This window comes from Notechis scutatus, chromosome Z (assembly GCF_049901735.1).
Source record: "Notechis scutatus isolate UNSWTSFEM ecotype Mainland chromosome Z, rNotScu1.2, whole genome shotgun sequence".
Taxonomy (NCBI): domain Eukaryota; kingdom Metazoa; phylum Chordata; class Lepidosauria; order Squamata; family Elapidae; genus Notechis; species Notechis scutatus.
The window spans coordinates 67,489,754-67,512,255 of NC_142025.1; the positions used below are offsets into that span (position 1 = coordinate 67,489,754).

The 22,502-nt window shown below is 39.3% G+C and overlaps 1 protein-coding gene across 2 annotated transcripts in view; it reads left to right on the plus strand.

The window, feature by feature from the left end:
- Positions 1-1,067: 1,067 nt before the first annotated feature.
- EPDR1 (ependymin related 1) overlaps positions 1,068-22,502 on the plus strand; it is a 38,296-nt gene continuing 16,861 nt past the window's right edge. For both annotated transcript variants that reach the window (XM_087947229.1, XM_026674845.2), the window contains exon 1: positions 1,068-2,527. In XM_087947229.1, coding sequence (XP_087803355.1) covers positions 2,277-2,527 — 251 coding nt within the window. In that variant the 5' untranslated portion in view covers positions 1,068-2,276. The remainder of the gene's footprint in view (positions 2,528-22,502) is intronic.

Sequence of the window (22,502 nt, forward strand, 5' to 3'; positions counted from 1 at the left end):
GCTTTTGCCTAAGTAGATGTTGCTTGTTTGGAAGGGATATGGGGGTTGGTTATAGGAGCGCCAAGATGCCAAAATGGCTTCAGGAGAGGCCGGGCAAAATGAGGAATGGCTGTGGGGGACAGGTGAGATGCGAGGCAGGGCTGGGCATGGTGATTCAACCAGTTCACTGAACAGCACACAAAACTACCAGTTTGGCCGAACCAGTGCAAACCGGCTGAATCACACCATGCCCTCCCTAGCTCATTTCCACTGGAATGGCCTCCTGCAGCACTCTGCCAGGGAGAGGTGCCCTCGACATGAGTTATGTTGAGGTGGCCACACCTATCCTGCCACACCCACCCAGTCCCCTGAGATCAACAAACTCTGATGCAGCCCCCAATAAAATCGAGTTTGACACCCCTGCTCTAGAAGTTACCTCAGTTCCAATAAGTCAACCTGGGGCAATGTCCGCAAAGAGATCAACTATGTTTATTTCCAAGAAAATGTGAAAAAGATCATTATCATTATTAGCAAATGGACAATCACCAGACTATATATGCGCTTCCAATGTTTGTGAAACATGATCACATTATGGAATGGATTCAAATGTAATCATATGGATTTTTTTTCTTTTGTTCCAGTATGTCATATTCTCAAAGACTGTCCAGAAAAGTCCCTGCAGTTTTCTTGGCAAGGTTTTTTCAGAAGTGGTTTGTCATTGCCTCCTTCCTACAACTGAGAGAAAGTGGCTTGTTAGCTATTTACTAGGAGTGAAATTAGAAGAAGTAAAGGAGACAATGATAGCTTGGGGGAAAAACTTTAGCTATGGGATAGAATTAGATAAATGGCAGAAACTATGGGATAGAAATTATAAACTAACAATGTCAACAGCATATAAAGAAAATCTGTATAAGATGTTTGCACCAGAAAGACTGGCAAAGATGTTTAAAGATAAATCAGCTAAATGCTGGAAATATCACCAGACAAACAGAACATATTACCATGAGGTAGACATGTACAGAAGCTAAAAGATATTGGACAAAAATACACACATGGTTGCAAAAGATGATAAAACACATAGACTTAAAACCAGAGATATTTTTATTGGGAATTTTGCCCAAAAATTATAGTAAAGAAAAAACATATTTAATCATACACATATTAACAACAGCTAGAATTGTATTTGCTCACAATTGGAAAAATGAAGATTACGATAGAGGAAGAGGTGATCATGAAAATATTGGGAATGTGCAAAAATGAATAGATTAATATTAGCAATTAAAGAACAAGAAGCGGAATATTATATGATATGGGATTTATTTTATAAATGGTTGGAAAATAAAGTAAGAAGTTATATGAATATTATAATGATAAGATATATAAGGTTGAGTAGTTTTTAATATGAATGTAATCATAGTAAGAAATGTATACTAAATATAAATATTTGCACAAGATATATGTACCCAGTCCACACGCTGTATAACTGAAAGATGGATTTGTTGTTAAATAAAATTAAAAATTAAAAAAGTGGCTTGTTAAAGATGACACAGCTGGCTTTATGCCTAAGGCAAAACTAGAATTCAGTGCCTCTTTGTTTTCAGTCTGACACCTTAACTGCTACACCAAACTACCTCTAATCACACGTGGAGGCAGTGAAATAAAGACTCCTAGTAAATAGATCAAGGAAGTAAGTCAATGTTAGGATCCAATTCTATATATTGTATTGCTTGAGTTAGAATTGAATGACTGATATAATTTGTAGCAAAAAATTCTGCCATTTAGTAGGCCTCCAGATTTTTGTAACGAAACGCCTCTAAGAACATCTAAACATCTAAAATTCTGCAGACAGAAGACTTCACCCTGCTTTATAATGCTACCTACGACCACAATCATGAGGATATAACTACAACTGACGAATCGACTATGTTTCCTGCTTAGGGCATCAACACCATTGCTACGAAGTCCTACAAGAGCTCCGTCGGCGATCTGCAGCCATTATGATCCAGCAGGAAAAACCAAAATACCCACGTTCTTTTCCCCGCGCAGAAGCGCAGAGCTCCTTGGGTAAAGATCGAGGCTCTTTTGGCAGAACGGTGGCGATAACTCCCTCTGCAGTTCCTGTTTAATCGCGGCGTGGCGAGCAGCAGCTGACGTTTCATTTCGTAGCCTTCCACATCCGTCACTGCTGTTATTGACTATCAGGGGCACGCCGTCGGAGGAAAAAGTCATCTACGAAGAGATTCTGCTCGAATCTGTAACATTAAACGCGCGAAGCGGAAGAGAACGTAGGCGAAGGCATGGCCCCAAAAACCGTCGCTATCAGCCACGGCTTTTCCGCGTTGCTGATCATTATTAGCATCTTCTTAAACTTGTGGGCAGCAAGGACCCAACCGGTCGTCCCCTGCCAGGCCCCGCTGCAATGGGAGGGCCGCACAGTGGAGTACGAGCACAGCAGTGGCAGAAATATCCGCGCCATGGTGTCTTACGACAGTCCCAACCAGCGCCTCCGTATTCTGGAAGAAAAAAAGAGGTTTATCCCTTGCAAAAAGTAAGTTCCCCTTTGCTATCTCTCTGGTGGAATTTGAGAAATCAGCACGACAGCCATACCTAGCCACATTCGGGGGATTGCCCCCCCGCCTTTCACGAGGCGGGGAATAAATTCTCTACCCAATCCCATACCCCGCTTGGTTGCATCCGATTGGGAAAAATTGCGAAACGTGAACACGCGCATATTGAATCATCCGTTAATAAAGGATGGAGTTTCCTACTGGCCGGTAACAAATCCCGCTTGCTTTTCCGTTGCGGGTGTGGTTTGCTGCAGCTCCGAAGACGCCCAACCCTGAAATGTTCGTTTATGAGTTCGCATAGGGTGCCACTTGGCTTCATTTCCAAAAAGCGGAATTTATACCTAACAGGTGAATCCCAGTGGTGCGATTCAAGAGAGCTCCCGCAATAGTGCCCTAAAGAACGTTTTGCGTGGGGAAAAAATGCGCAAGAAGCAGCTGAAAAACAGAACAAAGGAAGGTGCCCACCACGCCCCAATTAAATTCCATACATTTGGGTTAGTATAATTACACAATAAAAATAATGTATTAGCACTTTTAATTGAGTCATGATTATGCTGTGTAGAATTCCAGCCTCTTTAAAGATACTTAATTCTCTTCCCCAAATCTTTATTTGGATCCTTATTGCTCCACCTATATTTGGCTATATTCAGAATAATTTGTTCCATTTTCTTCTACGGTTTTTTTTTTTCCTATTTTAATTTCCCAGTATTTTGTAGCAATTGAACATGTTGCTTGTGGCTATTCTTGAGGTGTTTCACTTTTCTTAGGCTTTTAATAAAGTTATGCAGCTGTTTTTCCTCCCAGCTCCAACTGTGGTATTTATTAACTTGCTAGTACTATATTACATTTATTGATTCATTAGCCTATAGGCCATATCAGTGTACAGGCTCAAACACATATTACCAATAAAATTCCAAACAAGCAATTTAAAATTAGAGTAGGGTAAAATACAATAGGTAAGAATAAAATACAATAATTTAATACATAAATATGTAAATTAGAATAAAATGACATAAAATGGTATTTATGTATCACCCCTGCAATCTATCCCAATCAGGCTCACATATTGCCAATCTTAGACAGGCTATTTCAGTCAGAAAACACAGCTTTCAGATTCAGGTCACACATGAGATAGGTTGTTTTAATACAAACAGCAATCAAATAATATACGAGTCAGATCTTCTACCTCTTCAGCTCCACATATACATTTATTTATTTCTTTGATTTGTCAATCGCTTACAAGATAATAGGTATAAGTAAGAATACAGGAAATAGATACAAATAAATGGGGGCAAAACGGCAGGGACGGTAGGCACGATTGTGCACTTATGCACGCCCCTTACAGACGTCTTAGGAATGGGGTGAGGTCAGTAGTGAATAGTTTGAGGTTAAAGGAGTGGGGGTTAGAGGATGTAACGACAGATCAGGTAGTGCATTCCAGGCGTTGACCACTTTGTTACTGAAGTTGTACTTTCTGCAATCAAGTTTGGAGCGGTTTACATTGAGTTTGTATCTGTTGTGTGCTCTTGTATTGTTGTGGTTGAAGCTGAAGTAGTCATTGACTAGTAGGACATTGTAGCAGATAATTTTGTGTACTACTGCTTAAGTCCAATCTTAGTTCAAGGTTGTCCAAGCCGAATATCTCAAGCCTGATGATATAGGGTATTCTGTTGCGAGCAGAGGAGTGTAGTACTCTTCTTGTGAAATATTTCTGGACTCATTCAATTGTATTAATGTCCTATATACACTGTGGATTCCAGACTGATGAGCTGTATTCAAGTATTGTTCTAGCAAAAGTTTTGTATGCTCTAGTTAGCAATTCAATATTTCTGGAGGAGATGCTTTATAAGATTAGATTTACAACTCTTACTGCCTTTTTGGCAATGCTGTTACGCTCTGGTGCTTAGGTCATTTGATATGAGTACACCAAGGTTCTTGACAGAGTGAGGATTGTCAACGAGGTCATATCTGCCTAGTTTGTATTTGGTGTGCTGATTTTTTTTACCAATGTGTAGGACACAGCGTTTGTTTGGGGTTTGAAGTTGCCAATTGTTTGACCATTCAGACACATAATCAAGGTCGCTTTGAAGGACAGTAGCATTGTTGCTGGTGTTGAATAGTTTTACGTCATCCACGAAGAGGACGCAGGTGCTTATAAGGTGATCGCAAAGGTCATTTGTATAGAGTATAAAGAGTGTGGGTCCTAGAGCGCTGCCTTGGGGGGACACTGCTGTTAACTGGAGCAGGGTTTGATATAGCGCTCCCTATTTTTATTATTTGTTGCCTGTTTGACAGGTATGCAGTAATCCATTTATGAAGGGATCCGGAAATGCCGTAAGAGTTTAGTTTTAATAGTAGTTTTTCATGTACCACTGAATCAAAGGCTTTGCAGAAGTCTATGTAAATTGCGTGTATAGCTTTCCCTGGTCAAGTAGAGTAGTCCAATATGTTTTTGCAGTGTAGGAATTGAAGATTGAAGTACAATTTTTCCTGAAACCAAATTGTTTTTTGGAGAGTAGGTTGCTTGACTCTAAGTGGAGGGTGATGAATTGGTTAATTATTGATTCTATGACTTTGCACGTGAGACAACACAGTGAGATTGGCCTGTAGTTTTCAACCAGGCTGGGGTCACCTTTTTTGAAGATAGGGATGACCGTAGCTAAGGACCATAGGTTTGGTAAGGAACTGGTTCTGATTGATATCTCATATATAAAGCTTAGGGGTTCTGCTATGGCAGAGGAGAGCTTTTTTAAGAACATGTACATTCACTGTATGGGATAGAATGGAATCTCCCAAATCTAACCATTGTATCAACCTGTTCAAATCTTGCGTGGGTAAATGTCTCCCTGAGATGTTTTGGCAATTGTGATTTTAAATAGTTGTCCATTTTGAAGATGCTAAAGATAATAAAAAAAAGTTTCTTCCAACATATAAATAACAAGAAAAAATGCAAGGAAACAGTCAGTGGCCTAAAGAGAGAAGACGGCAAGGAAGTAACAGGCAACAGAGAGAAAGCAAATCTGCTTAACTCATTCTTTGTATCGGTCTTCATGCAAAAAAAAAAAACACCTATAACTCAACCCACCAAAAACATAACTGTAAAAGACAGACCAAAAATAAAAGTTAAAATAAGCAAAAAAATAGTAAGAGAACACCTGTCTGATCTTGACAAAAACAAATCACCAGGGCCTGATGGATTACATCCCAGAGTTTTAAAGGAGCTGGCAGAGGTCATCTCAGAACTACTGCACCATATCTTTAAAAAATCCTGGAGCACCAGAGAACTACCAGAGGACTGGAAAAGAGTTGATGTGGTTCCCATCTTCAAAAAAGGGAAAAAAACCAGACCCAGGAAACTATAGACCAATCAGCCTAACATCAATACCCGGGAAAAGATAATAAAAAAACAGATCTGCCAACATCTAGAAACAAGTAAAGTAATAACTAGCAGTCAGCACGGGTTTGTTAAGAACAGATCATGCCAAACCAATCTTATTTCATTCTTCAACATAGTGACTAAATTAGTAGACCAGCAAAATACTGTGGACGTAATAGATTTCAGCAAGGCACTCAACAAAGTAGACCACAACCTACTTCTTAGTAAGCTAGAAAAAGTGGAATAGATAGCATAGCACCACCACCAGATGGACTCGCAACTGGCTGACAAACCGTAGTCAAAGAGTAGTCCTTAATGGGTCTAAGTCTACATGGAGAGAAGTAAGCAGTGGGGTGCCACAAGGTTCCCCCTTAGGCCCAGTACTCTTCAATATCTTCATTAATGACTTAGATGAGGGAATAGAAGGGAACTTACCAAATTTGCAGATGATACTAAGTTGGCAGGAATAGCTAACACCCAAGAAGATAGGCTCAAGATCCAGATGGATCTTGACAGATTAGAACACTGGGCTGTATCTAACAAAATGAAATTCAGTGTAGAGAAAAGTAAAGTCCTATAATTAGGCAAGAAAAACCAAAAGTACACATATAGACTGGGTGAAACCAGGCTCAATAGCAGTAACTGTGAGAGGGATCTTGGAGTCTTAGTGGACAACCAGCTAAATATGAGCCAGCAGTGTGCAGCAGCAGCCAAAAAAGCTAATGCAATCCTAAATTGTATTACCAGAGGGATACAATCAAGATCAAGGGAAGTACTAATACCACTCTATAAAGCCTTAGTAAGACTACACCTAGATTACTGCATCCAGTTCTGTTCACCACATTACAAAAAAAAGATGTTGAGACTCTAGAAAAAGTACAGAGAAGAGCAACTAGGATGATTAGGGAACTAGAGACTAAAATATATGAAGAACGGTTACAGGAACTGAGCTTGGCTAGTCTAGTGAAGAGAAGACCAGGGGAGACATGATAGCAGTCTTCCAATATTTGAGGGGCTGCCATAGAGAGGAAGGGATCAAGCTATTTTCTAAAGCGCCTGTGGGCCAGACAAGGATTAATGGATGGAAACTGAACAAGGAGAGATTTAACCTTGAAATAAGGAGAAACTTTCTGACAGTGAGAACAATCAACCAATGGAATACCTTGCCCTCAGAAGTTGTGGGAGCGCCATCACTTGAGACCTTCAAGAAGAAATTGGACTGCCATTTGTCAGAAATGGTGTAGGGTCTCCCGCTTGGGCGGGGGATTGGACTAGATGACCTACAAGGTCCCTTCCAACTCTGATTATCTGATGCATTTATATTTTCTCAGCCATTTCAGGCTACTAGCCTTACTAAGTGTGGCTATCTCATTTTGAGTTTCTATATTCATAATTCTTTGGGCAGCTCTTTTTTTTCTTCTACTGTAACACGGGGCAGGGAGATCACAGCTCTTTATCTAATTTGTCAATTTAGTAATCCAGAGGGTTTGTGATTACAATTTTATCTGCTTCAACAGATATAGCTTAGGGAGTCTATCTGCCTCTGATTTTAGGCAGTGTGTGAATTGTGTAGATTCCCAGTTCCACTCTGACTGCTGCAGCTCTCCTTCCTCTTCACCCTCCCTGCCAGGGGCCACGAGAGTTGCTGGAGGTTCCTCGGGCCCGCTGCCCCACTCACCTCTTCGTGGTTGCCCATTGCCACTCTCATCTCTCTTTCTCATTCTCTCTCTCTCTCTCTCTCTCTCTCTCTCTCTCTCTCTCTCTCTTTGTGTGAGTGTATGTTCCCTCTTGAACCATTTCCAAAAACAGACGATGATTTAGTTTTTTTTTTTTTTTGCTGATGTTGTTCTCCTTTGGGTGTTTTTTACTATACAATTTAAATCCAGAGTCATTTCAGGTTCCCAGATAAATAAAGCTCTTTCGTCCCCCTGCTGTGGCTTCCTGTCAGTTGAACCCACCATTGGCTGTCCCTGCCCCCCTCCCTTTCCTCCTACTCACTCCTTGCCTGCTCTGAGAAGGGAAGGCGACAGCAGCGGATGGGGGCTCGCTCCATATTCCAGAGTGGAAGCAAAGTACCCCTCTGTTTGCCTCTTTTTCCGGGGCTTCTTGGTGCTGTGCGCACCTTGCACTAAGTTTAAGTGTGCTGCGTGAGGCGAGAGCAAGAGCAGCAAACAGCTATGGAGAAGGTGAGAGGAATATGGGGAGATGCACAACTTTCTCTCTGCCCCAAGACACTGACACTGCTGCTTTCACCACCTCCATGGCTGCTCACTGCTTTTGCAGTGCCTCATGCAACACACTTAAACTGAGCGGGCTTCACAGTGGGGGACACTATGTCCCCTCCTCCTCCTGGAGCCCATTACCACGCGGAGCATCAGCTGCAGCTAGTCTGGCAAGTGTCTTGGGGCAGAAAGTCACACATCTCCCCCAGCAGCCAAGGTGTGCACAGCACCAACAAGGGCCAGAAGCAGAGGCAAATAGAGGAGCAATTTGCTCCCACCCTGGAATACGGAACGAGTCTCCATCCGCTGCCATCACCCTTCTCTTGTCTGGGCAGGTAAGGAATGAGTGGGAGAGAAGGGTGAGGGGCAGGGCCAGCTAGTGGTGGGATCATGTGACAGGGAGCCACAGGAGAGTGCCCAAAGAGCCTCATGTGGCTCTGGAGCCCCACATTGCCAACCCCTGGCTTAGAGGCAGTTTCTCTACATATTCGGTAGAGGCAAGTAGATTTTGATAGTAGTTCTCCCATTCTTCAGCAAAGATTGGTATATTAAATGCAAATCTATATTCCTTTAGAACTCCTGCTACTGAATGCCAGAATATTGCTAGGTTATGATTTTAGCAGGCAGTTCAAGTTCTGCCCAAATTAAGGTGGCGGAACTTTTTTTCTTTAATTTTATAATTTTTTTATATTTTCTTGTGTGCAACATTCTCAGCTTATATATGAGCAGTAGGATTCCTCTGTGCAAGCCTCATGGCTGCCTTCAATTTCTTTTTCAGCTGCTGGCATTCTGGATTAAACCAACAGGGTCTAACCACTCGGGCTCTTTTTGTTGCAGAAGACACCTACATAGATTAAGATTTTAAAAACTAAACTGAGCTAAACTGAAACCAAGACCTACATTCCCCTAAACTCTCCAGCAGTCATCTTTTTTCACCGCTCTCATGCTTGCTTGTACAGTATATGTGCATGTTATAATTTTGGCTTCATAACATTCCATTCCAAGCTTTCAAAAAATAAAAAAAGACAGACAGACAGGTATCAAGGTGGGCAAGTTGTCTGTTCTTTTCATAGATATGGAAAAGAGTATATTATAGCAGACAAAGCTGTTGTGGTAAATTGAATTTTTTTTTTTACTGAATTTTCACCTTACTTTTTATATCTGGTTGCAAAACACTAGACCCTTATTTGAACTTGTAGCTGAGGAGATTAAGCAAGTAAAAACTAGCATTAAAAACAGGAATCTTCTGTAATGTAGATGTTGTCATTCAGTTTTTCTTTAAATAGAAAATCTTGAGCTTACAAGGTAGCTTCTCTGCTTGCAGATGAATGTGTTAGAAGAAACGGAATGATTTATATTATTTGATATAACCTGTTAACAAATAGAGATGAATTAAAATTAAAATGCATGGTGAAGAACGAGCATAAGAATATGGTATGCACACATATCAACATTGATCCTTGTCATCACCACAAATGTTTTCATTTAATGACCAGAACAATAAAAGAGTTGGACAATAAAATTGCATGACAGCAATATAGGATAATTAAAAACTGAAATTCTATTATTCAGTTATAATTCTAAGGACATGAGTAACTCTGGGCTTAGTATTTGTTTTTTGTTACAAGAATAAATGCTATTATAATTTGTTTGCATCTTTCATTGCTGTGTCACAAAATGTAGCTACATTATATGTAATGTTAGGCTTTTGGATTGAAAAGAGAAAATCAAGATAAAATTTAATGACAAAACATACTGGTGGTTTCTATTGAATTTGAATTGCAGGAAAATAGAGAAACTGTTCTGAAAAAGAAACTTTAGCTAATCTATCAAGTAAACAGTTGTAGGCAAAATATCATGTCATGGTTAAATATACACTTTAGATCTCATCTAGATATTCTGACTGCTTTTGATACAATGCTCTTGATGCAATTAAACAAGTTCATTCAGTTCTGTATCAAGTAATCTGATTTTAATAATCTGAAAGTATTGTTTTTATTCTAAAGACAAGAGCTAATCGAAGAGGCAAGTTTTTTGAGTTCTAGTACCGTAGATATTAGAACCCTGAAATAGTTCTGTCAAAATTAGAGATGTCAATAATTCTGAGGAGAAATGATACAATGCATTTGGTACAAATTTAGATACACAAAAAATTGGTTGTAGGAACCTATTGTGAATGTTTTATAGAGATTTGTGCATTACTTTTATTTAATTTGGAGACTAGCATCTCACAAATTAGAGATTAATTAACTGAAACATTAATGCTAGTTTACAATGGAAAATTATTAGCTCAAAAAGCATTTATGTTTGTAAACAATAGGGAATAATTAGTTGTAACAATTCTTAATGTTCAATTTTTTAAATATATTTTACTCATGCAAATAAACTTTTAAAGCATGAAAAAGTAATAATTCACTTACAGAAAATAAAAAATAATAATATATCCTTTAACTATATCTAACACATTAATACAATTTTTAGTTTCGTTTTGTTTATTGTCACTGCATCTTGCACAACGAAATCAAACACCATCTTCAGTGCACATCATGACCATGAAAATAAACACAAACTCGCATCCTTCACACTCCACACATTGAACCGAAAACCCTCAACACCCCACCAATACTGCACTATACAGTAGAATTCAAAAGAGCTACTGCCCTGGGATAGAAGCTGTTTTTCAGCCTATTTGTGCTTGTTTTTATTATTCTGTATCGTCTGCCAGATGGTAATAGTTCAAAAAAAGGGTGTCCAGGATGAGATAGATCTTTGAGAATGTTTTGAACTTTCTTAAGGCAGTGGGAGCTATAAAGCTCTTCCAAATAGGGGAGAGGGCAACCAATGATCTTCTGGGCAATGATATTAACCTTCTGGAGTGCTTTCCTATCTACCACTGTGCAATTGACAAACCACACAGAGGTGCAGTAAGTTAAGATACTCTCTATGGTGCAGCGGTAGAAGTCACCAGGAGTTTTTCATTCAGTTGTGTTTTCTGAGAAGTCTCAGGTAGTATAATCTCTGCTGGGCCCTTTTGACCAGAGCTGCAATGTGAGCACCCCAGGTCAGGTCCTCTTTTATGATAACATCCAGAAAGTTAAAATGGCCACTTGCTCCACTCGGTCTCCATTGATAAGGAAGGGCTGGATGTCTGATCTGTTCTTTCCATTATAAGCACCTTAATCTTATTGGTGTTGAGGACCAAGTTATTGTCTCCACACCACGAAAGCAACTGGTCCACCTCATCTCGGTAGGCAGACTAATCCCCCCTGGAGATGAGTCCCACCACAGTTGTATCATCTGCAAATTTAGTAATAGTATTAGTAGCATGAGTGAGAATGCAGTCATGCACATAAAGTGTATAGAGTAAGGGACTCAATATGCAACCCTGTGGTGTACTAGTGTTAAGAATAAGGTGTGAAGAGGTATGATTACCTAATCTGACCCTCTGTGAGCAGCCAGACAGGAAATCCATAATTCAAAGGCAGATTGAATAAGAAAGTCCATGGTCCAGAAGTTTAGACACTAGTCTATGTGGAAGAATTGTGTTAAATGCAGAACTAAAATCTACAAAAAATATCCTCACATAGCCCTCCTCCCCATTGTTCTAGATCAGGGGTCGCCAACCTTTTGGACCTCAGGAACCACCAAACTCATAATTTTAGATCCTAGGGACCACTAACCGGTTTTGTGGGTGTGCCTAATTTGTGGATGTGGCTTGGTGGTCATGTGACTGGGCATAGCTTGTATGTAAATATTATAAATATTTATATATTGAATTTTTATAAAAAAGAGCAACTTATACCCAAAATCAGGCAAAGCAGGCAGAGTTGAGTTGTTCACGGAATCATTCAGTGATCTATCTGCCATCGGCTAGCTCAGTCTCTCAAATTTGCTTGCCATGAATCTGCACTGAATTTGCTTGCAAGCAAACCTTCAGTACTAAGGGAGGTTTTGCTATGCTGAGCCGAAGATCTAAAGACTAGCCAGAAAGCAAAAAATCCAAACATTTCCTGCTTCCTAGCTAATCTAAATCTCCCGGCACAGCAGAACAGAGGATGGTTGGAAAAAGGAAAAATAGCAATTTAGCAGGCAAATTTACCGGGTGAGGAATGAGTGGGCGGGGAGGGTTCCTGCGGGCCAAGTGGGTGGTGCAGCCTTGTGTTTCTGCGCAGCCTGGATTAATTGCTTTGTGGGGGGTGCTCTGGGGGTCAGATTTCTCTGCAGCCCACCAAAATTTTCTCATAGCCCACCAGTGGGTCGCGCCTCACCGGTTGGCGACCGCTGTTCTAGATGAGTCAGAGCAGTGTGAAGAGTGATGGCTATAGTGTCCTCTGTAGATCTATTTCTTCTGTATGCAAAGTGGTGTTTAGTAAATGTATGCAGAAGACCAGAAATGATGTGTCGGCAGACCGATTTTTCAAAGCACTTCATGATGATAGGAGTGAGTGTCACTGGCCTGTAATCATTATTGATAGGAAACTTCTTTGGCAGCAGAACAATGATAGAAGCCTTCAACCAAGATGGAATAGTGGACTGGGATAAAGACCGATTGAAGATCCTGGTAAAGACTCCAGCCAACTGATCAGCACAGTCTTTAAACACTCGGTCAGAGATACCGTCAGGACCGGCAGCCTTTCTAGGGTCCTCAGAATGCTCCTCACCTCCTGTTCCTTCACAATGAGGTGGGGGCTACAATTGGCTGGTTGTATTTTATCTGTCTCTGATGTCTCCACTTCAAAGCAAGTAAATAAATGATTCCGTTCCTCTGCCAATGAAGCATCCCTTCAGCAGGGATGACATTGGTTGGTTGATAGTTAGTAATTTGTTGAATCCCTTGCCACACCTGCCTCATGTTATTGCTATAAAAATTATCCTCAATCTTCCTCTTATAATCAGTCTTGGCCTTCCGAATACCTTTCTTCAGATTAGCTCTGGCAACACTGTATCTTGTCCCATCACCGGACCTAAAGGCCTTGGTTCTGTCATGCAAGAGGCGCTGGACTTCCTTGGTCATCCAGGGTTTCTGATTGGGATAGATCCTAATACATTTATCCACAGTGATAGTATCTGTGCAGTGTTTGATATAGCACAGAACAACTGCAATGTGCTCCTCTAGGTCAGGGTGGTAAAAGATGTCCCAATTTGTGTTCTCAAAACAATCCTGAAGTTGTTGGGAAGCATCTTCTGGTCAAGATTTCACTGTCTTTATTATAGACAAAGCCCAGCTCCTAAGAGGGATGTATGCTGTGCCCAAAAGCAGTGACATATGGTCTGATTGTCCCAAATGTGGTAATTGTATAACCTTATAGTCATGTTTGATGTTGGTACATACTCTATGTTTGCTCCTCTAGTAGCACACTTAACATAGAATTTAGGGAGTACTGCTTTTAAATCAGCTTGATTAAAGTCTCCCACTGCTGGGAGGACAGATTGTTAAGTGACCAAGAAGAGATGACTATTGGATTTTGGAGGGAATAATAGGTGAAGGAGATTTGAACATTGAACTCAAAACCGGGAAGGGGAAAGAAGGAAGAGGAAGAAGGAAGAAGAGACCAACAGAAGGCTGGGAAGGATTGACTTCTTATTGCGATTAATCAGCACATTATACCATTCGCTCCCCGGAGTGCTGGGAAGAAACTCAAAACTTAAACCTTTAGCTTGAAGACTGACTATAAAGTTTATTTTATATTTTTTCTCTTATCATATTTCTTTATTTGTTGGAATTTCTATTTGGTAATACTTTAATATTACCATTTGGGCACTATTTTTACAATTTGAACCTCTAGCCCCTTGCTTATTGACTGCCTCAAATCAAGGTAAACTTTTCCCTCTTCTCTTCCCCCATTGTTCCAGTCTTTCTCCTTCCTATCTTAACCCCTTAAAAAGCCTGATAAATTTACCTACTCAAAAGGAGGGGGAAAAAAAGGTATATTGTCCTTATAGATTTCAGTGACAATTGATTTGATTGTCTTAAATAGTAACAACAAAGAGTGAAAAATAGTGTTGATTTAGATTATTTAGAATACTTAAGATTAATTCTTAAAGAAGTAACTGGGTTGGATTTGATGTATTATTGATGATTAATATTGATATTCAGTATATAAATTAATTATAAAGATTATTATATTATTAGATAACATTTTATAATATAGGTGTACAGACTGCCTATCTATATATTTGATTGAAGTATTAGAATAGAATTTTTATTTTAGGGTTAAACACTGAATGGTGATCTGGGACAATATATCCAATATAGTGCAACAACAAAAACAAATATTAAGAGAGATGACCTCCACGACAACTATGGCTTTGAAATCGGGAAAGAAGACCACCCCGACCCTAACAACTACTTTAACTTCTGCTTCACCAACAATCCAAAAAACCATTGAAGAATCTCTAATAGGGGAAAAACAGTCCAATGTCTCTAACGTTAATATACAAGCTACCCTACTATCCTTGCAAGAAGCAATATCCAAGATGCAAGAAATAATGATTAAGAATCACATAGAAACCAGAGCGGATATTAGCGAATTAAAAGATGAGATGGGAAAGCTTAAAGTGGAAATGAAAGCAGATTTACTTAAGGTGGAGGATAAGATAGGGTCCTTGCAACAGGCTATGGAGAAAAATGAAGTTAAGATAAGAGAAATAGAGAGTAGGACAGAACGGATGGAGACAAACTTTGAAAGGATAGAGGAGGAATTTAGAAATGTAACTAGAGAAACCGAAGACTCCCTCGTCCACCTCGAAATGGATAAAGCAGCGGCATATTTAAGGTTTCAAAATGTGGTAGAAGCGAAAAATGAAGAACTAGAACAATTAATGGCAGAACTATTGGCTGAATGGTTAGGGAAAGAAAAAGATGATCTAATCAAAGAATTTGACGAGGTGTATAGGGTCAGCACAAGTTATGCTAGACGCCATAACTGCCCAAGAGAAATTCATATTCGTTTCACAAGGAGGTGTGTGAGAAAACACAGCAGTTCTTGATGAATTTAGTCTTTGCAGTCTGTAGCCTTAATTCATCCTTTTTGGTAGTCAGAGATTTTGCATTGGTAAGAAATATACTTGGAATTGAAGGCTTGTGTGGAAACTTACTCAGCCTAAAGAAAAACCCCAGCATGGCATCCTCTCTTCCTGTTCCTCTTTCTCTGCCTCTTCCTCCTCCTTACAGGGATAGTGATCCATGGCTCCCCCAGGGTCCTAGCTGCCTCCTTCGGTATGTTATGAGAATGTATAAAATCATCTGTAATAGCCTTTTCACATTTCAGTCCAATTTGTAGCAAGGCTTGCTGACTATAGATGACCTTGCCTCACAGGATTCAATCAAGTAAAGAATCCAAAACACACACAGAATCATACACACAATACTCTGAATTATTGTGTTAATTAGAGCTTTTGGCATTCAGTTCCAAGTTTAATTATATTACGAGCATTTTTGTCTCATACATGCTGTCCACAGAATTAAATCAAGTTATGTACAAAAAGGTGGCTTTTTTATAATATAAGTGTACCTATATGTTGTTCCTTGCATGTGAGAATTGAGATGTGTTGGTAGCAGGAAGAGTCTATTTGAGAGGTCTTTTCTTTTTCCACATGGGGAAAATGGCATGCTTGCATTTTTCTTCTGAACTGATAAGAAGCAACATTACATTTAAAATAGTTAAACTCAGGGGTGGGATATGACAGGGTTAACTACCGGTTCGGGATTTACGAGCTTCCCTGCCCGCTGTGAGCTGTGCACCTGTAAATCGTCATTAGCACACTGCAAGTGCTGAGAAGCAGCCTTTGAAACAGCCTTTTCTTGTTTTTTTAACTGCAGCTGTGCCTCGTTCGGCAGCTGAAGTTGAAAAATCAGGAAATAAAGATCAGGTAAGAACCCGGGTGGGCGGATGGGCAAAAACATCAGCAGACATAGAATTGGTTCTATGTCTGCTGCTCTTCAGAGCTACCAGTTCCACAGAGGTAGACAGAACCGGTAAAACTCACCCTTGGTTAAACTTTTTAAAAGGCACAATATGTGAAAAGTTACTTTTTCTTCAACTATTTATTTAAGGCTAAGTTACAAAAAATGTTTCCGATAAAAAGAAATCAAACAAAAATATAGCACATAGAAAAATAATCTCTATTAACTGATTACAATATTAGCCCAAGAGCTAACTATATGCTTTTAACTATATTTGTACGAACTGTACCTTCTTTGAGCAATTTCCATCTTGGGACTGACTCTGAATTACAAGTCCCATCAATAAATGTGGGAAAGACATACAGGCAATTAATTACAGTTACTTGATTCTTATTATTTATTTATGAGATTTACTTTTACTAATTAATTTTGGATGGTTTCACATTCATCATATTTACTATAGGAGCAATGTTTTTTTCCCTCCAATTATGTCCAATAATTAATGGAATGGCATCTGCCAGTGGAGTCATTACAGTTGAGAAAGGAGTAGTCATGTTCTGTATGCAGAAGTCCACTTGTATAATATTGATGTAGTCCATTTGTAGGATAAACTTCGATAATGTACAGTGACTCAGCTCTGAAGTATGACTACATCTGGCACTACTTATAATTCTGTCTGTTTGAAAAGGCTATTTTGATTATTCTCTTCTGGTTCCTTAACCTCATTTGACTTCAGTTGATTCAGAAAAGACAAGAACTTGTCCAGCCAAGATTCACAGAATGTTGCCTTAGGATAGCTATCCAAAGAAAGCAACATCTGTTTTTATTAAGGACATTTGCAATGAATTTTAACTATTAACCTTTACTGAATGACTTCATTTATTGATTTAATCACCATCTTACTTGTATCAGTGTGACTATCTTCCCTCACTTCTTTACAGAGATAATATGATATATCTTCTGTCTGTCCATCCAGTTTCAACTGTCCAAAGATGATGAAGAGCCCTCATCTGGCTGTGCATTTTTTTTAAAAAAAAATTTGGATCATCCACAAGTTCACAGCTGGGGTAGAAAATTAATACTACATTTTAGTACATTGATACTGGATTTTAAAAGAATTAAAGGAAATACAATGAAATTAATAAAATGTAATAAAAAGGAAAATCAAGAGTAATAGGCTAACGTTTGCGCTTCTGTAGAAAGTGGCTAGAAGTTAGTTTTATTAAATAAATTCCACTTGGGGGAGAGTATTACTTAGCAGTAACCTTTTCATATATAAGGTAATATATATCAGTGTTGGGGCAATTATGCAGCTAAGCACTGAAGTGTTTGTCTAACTTTCTACACAGTTGGTGGAAAACAGCTATGTGGCCCTAATTTCAGTATATCATTTGGCATATAACTAAATAATTACATAAAATAAATAAGAATTGACTCGAGATGAAGATTTAAAAGCATAAGGGAATGCTAGCATCCTTGCCAACAAGAAATTAAGAAAACAGGCCACTGATAAAAACATTTTGAGTTCTAAAAGAAAATATATATAATGAACAGAAACATGATAAAGATTGCTTTTCATGCTAACTGGCACAGAATGTTTCATGCTATTGGAATAGAATGTTCTCCGTTAGACTGCTGCAAGAGTCTAGAGTCCTCGTCTATTTGTCACGTGACTGAGCCTGCCAAATCATTGATCTTGCCACCATTGCTATGGATACCTTAGCTTTCTGCTCAGTCTGCTCACGAGACAGCTGTGTTCTGAATAGGCTCTCTCAGAGAGAAAGCTAACAAATTCAGCAAAAATTCAAAATTAAAGCAAAAAGAAGCACGATTGGCTTGGAACAGTTGATCGGCGCAAAGATTGCAGCGGATCCTGGGGACTGGAGGAAGGTGAGATGAGGGGTCCTAACTGCTCAGAAGATGAGGATGTTTCATTTGAAACACCTATATTTTCAGGTTTATTTGATACTTCCTATTCAAATCCTTGTTACATAAGGCCAATTATACAGCCCATTTAGTCCCAGATGAGACCTTAGTAGAGCCAAGCCCTCAAGGACAGCCCCAAGGGCTTTATTCTTCCGGCCCACTGTCCAGGCAGAGGTCTTACCATCACCTAGACTATTCCTGGATGTAGTGCTAAAGCAATGCGCTTCTCCAGGCACTGGCCTTAACCCATCCTCAGAGAAAAAATTCTACAATGTGGGTCTGGCTTTGGCCAAGGCTTTGCAGCTTCCCTCAGTGGATCCACCAGTGGTTAGTTCCTCATCTTCCTCAGAGACTCCCACAGAACCAGAGGATGCATTGAAGGGAGAGGATAAATGCTCAGAAAATATCCTGCAAAGGTCCCACCAGGCCTAGGCCTGGGTGGTCCGTGCCTCTACAACGGCATCTTTTTTCACATGGGTGTCGCTCCACTGGTCAAAACAATTGCAGGAGCGAGTCCCAGCATCTGACATCAGGACGCACCAGGATTTTCAGAGCCCCAGTCATAGACCTTTTTGCTCAATGCTCAACTCCCCAGGTATTTCACCAGGTTCTACACACCAGGGACAGAGGAGATCAATGCTGTTCGGTGCCAGTGGCCAAAAGGTCTAATGTATGCCTTTCCTCCACTACCTCTCATTCCGCTTGTAATCAGAAAATTGTTGACAGAGAGGGTGGAAGTTTTACTCCTGGCTCCTCATTGGCCCAGATGTCCCTGGTTCGCAGATCTGGTGAACCTATCGGTGACTCCCCCATGGAGGATTCCTCCATCCAAGATTTCTCTCAGCCAGGGAGCTCTGCTGCATCCAGAGCCCCAATGGCTTCAGTTATCCATATGGAGATTGAGTGGGGATCATTAAGTAAGGACAGTTTCTCTGCTAGTCACTGTTCTGACCCAACCCTGTTATCAGCAAGAAAATCTCAAACAAACACAGCAACTCAAACCTTCTCAGCTTTAATCTACAAATAACTTCTTTGTAGATAAAAGATGGCTTGCAGCCAATTAGTCCAACAAGAAAAGCCTTGACAGAATTCTTCAAATAAGCCGGAGTCTCCACACACAATGCTGAGTCCTTAGAACATTGTTGCTTTCTGCAAATGCAAAAACCTTTTGAAACCAGGCTTATATTCCCTGGAGGGAGGGGCCATTAACATTGCATCCTTACTCCTGAGTTGCCTGTGCTGCTCCAGCTGTTCTCTTCTACAAATCATCCTGCACTCACGCGCACTTGGCACAGGCTCCTCAGGAACCTCCCCATCACTGCTGCCACCTCCCACAATCCCTGAAGGCAGCAGTCCACTCCCTGATGGTCGCGACCCCTCATCCGAGTCCTCGCTCTCCTCCCCATCCGCTCCTGCTGCCGGCTAACCACAACAGTCATAGATACTATATAGGCATCTATATATAGATGTATATCTATATATATATCTATATATGTATATCTATGTATATATATATATATATATATATATATATATATATATATATATATATATATATATATATATATATATATATATATATATATATATATGTATATATATATATATATATATATATATATATAGATATATATATATATATAGATATAGATATATAGATATATAGATATAGATTAGATATAGATATAGATATATATATAGGCTTCTACCAACCGTATCTCAACTACTCTTTGGCACAAATGCAGGAAGAAAATAAGATACTCTTCGCTTCAGTATTTTGTAACACAAAAGCTTATTGTTTATTCCTTCCTTCGCAAAGAGTCCAAGATAATAGCTAAGCAAACAAAATAAAGTTGGATCTAACCCAAGTTTCCTAGGACTCGATATTTATAATGATTTCCCTTCATTACCCTTCATTACCCCTGATTACCCTTATTACCCATGATTACCATTTTTAATAATTATTCATATGAACTCAATCATGAATCGTGGTTAATGCATAGAGTTTCACCTCACAGCATTTTACATAGACCGCGCATATAATTATGATACAGGGCTTATTCTGATGAAGAGGAATGCCATCCTTCAGGTCGCTGTGGCTTCGATGCAAACACGTGTGTTGCATAGTCGCGACACCACATTTATGATGCAACTCGGAGGACCTTCTGCATTTGGTGCAATAAGACTAGTCGTTCGGCCATGGAGGCCTCTATTGGGGACATTCTTGAATTTCTATAGGATGGGTTGGACAAGGGGCTGTTGTCTAATAGTCTTCCCAGACAGATAGCAACTTTATCTTCTGTCTTATCTATGGGGTCATTGGAATCCATTGCTCACTATCCTTTAGTCTGCAGATTTCTCAGAGGGGCATCAAATCTACATCCTCTGGTTGTCCACAGGTATCCTACGTGGGATTTGTCCAAAGTCCTGCAAACTCTTACAGGAACCCCTTCGAGCCACTAAGGACTATTGGCTTGCGTTTCATGACTATTAAAGTAGCCGCCTTGGTGGCCATCACATCGGCTAGAAGGGTTTTGGAACTAGCAGCGCTCTCTGTTAGGACAGATCTTTGCATCTTTTAACCTAATAGGGGGTTCTGAGACTAGATCCCAGTTTTGTTCCAAAAGTTAACTCTTTGTTCCACAGAGCGCAGGAACTGGTATTACCAGATTTTTGTCCTAACCCAACTCATGAACTGAAGAAGAAATTGCATTCTCTTAATATTCACAGGGCATTGAAGATTTATGTTAAAAGGACTTCTTCGTTCTGAAAGATGGAATTTCTCTTTGTTTCCTTTCAACCGGCTTCATTAGGAAACAAGATTTCCCCTTCGACTATGGGCAGGTTTCGATCCTGCATAGCATCGGCTTATGAGACTCAGGGTCTCCCTGTGCCCAGTAGACTAACACTCACTCCACAAGGAGTGCAACCATAACAGCAGCTTGGGCTACTCAAGCATCTATTGAGATTTACCAGGCTGCCACGTGGTCATCTCCTTCCCCATTTATCCGTCATTATCATCAGGACTCTTTCCGTCTGTGTCTGTGGCTTTTGGCAGGTGGGTGCTCCAGCGAGTTGTATTGGAGCAGGCGGAGCAGGAGCAGACCTAACACTCCCAGGATATGCCGGCTTTGGTAAGTCCCACACTAGTCTCTCGCAGCAGTCTAATGGAGAAGGGATGTTGCTATTGTTACCTGTGAATGTCCTTTCTCATTGGACTGTGAGAGAGTCTAGGCCCACCCTAAGGAGGTCTAGTAGAGGGGAGAAGGATGTTTTAATATTTTTCAGAACACAAAAGCATCTGTCAAGAATCCTTTGCCGAAAACTGGGGTATCCCTAGCAATGGTGGCAAGATCAATGATTTGGCAGGCTCAGTCATGTGATGAGTAGACAAGGATTACCCACACTAGACTCTCTCTTTTATTTTTTATAAAAGAGTTTATTTTTTTATTTTTGGACAAACATACACAAACAAGACATCAAAACATAAAGCCATCTTCCAATTACATACATATAGTGTGTCGGTGGTTACAAATTTTTTGTGCATCTTCTCCATAGTCCTCACTTACAATTGTTTGTATATATTTTCATATTATCATACAGATATTTCTAAATACATTTGTTATCATTGTTAATCAATCATTTGACTATACTATTATTCATTCAAGTTATGCAAGATATTCCATATTTTTAAATTGATTTATCTTATAACAATTCATATTATCATCCCAAATCCATCCCATAATTATAATATAATAATACATCTTTATATATTCTATATAGTTCTATTCTCCTTATATTGTAAAATTCTACATATTTTGTTACCATATTTTATTTTCTAACCATTGATAAAATAAATCCCAAATCTTATAGAATTGTTTGTCTTCTTGTTCTCTAATTTCAAAAGTCAATTTACACATTTCAGCACATTCCATTATTTTCTTAATAACTTCCTCCGTTGGTATTTTCTCATTTTTCCAATTTTTAACAAATACAATCCTAGCCGCTGTTAATACATTTACAATCAAATATTTCAATTCCTTACTGTATATTTCAGGTAAAATTCCCAATAAAAATATCTCTGGTTTCAAATCTATATGTTTCTTTGTCATTTTTTCCAGCCATGTGTGGATTTTAGTCCAATATCTTTTAGCTTCTGCACATGTCCACCACATAAGGTAATATGAACCGGGTATCTGATGGCATTTCCAACATTTTTCAGATTTGTTCTTGAACATTCTTGCTATTCTCGTTGGGGGTAAGTGCCACCTATAAAATATCTTATACAAAATTTCTTTATATGCTGTTGACATTGTCATTTTATAATTTTGAGACCACAGTTTTTGCCATTTCTCTAAATCAATCCCATATCCAAAATTTCCCCCCCAAGCAATCATTGTTTCTTTAACTTGTTCTTCTTCTAGCTTAATTTCCAATAAATGTCCATATAATTTTTTAATTATCTTTTCATCAATACCTGTCCAAATTTTATCTAAGTCAGTCAATTTATCATAAAAACCTTCTGT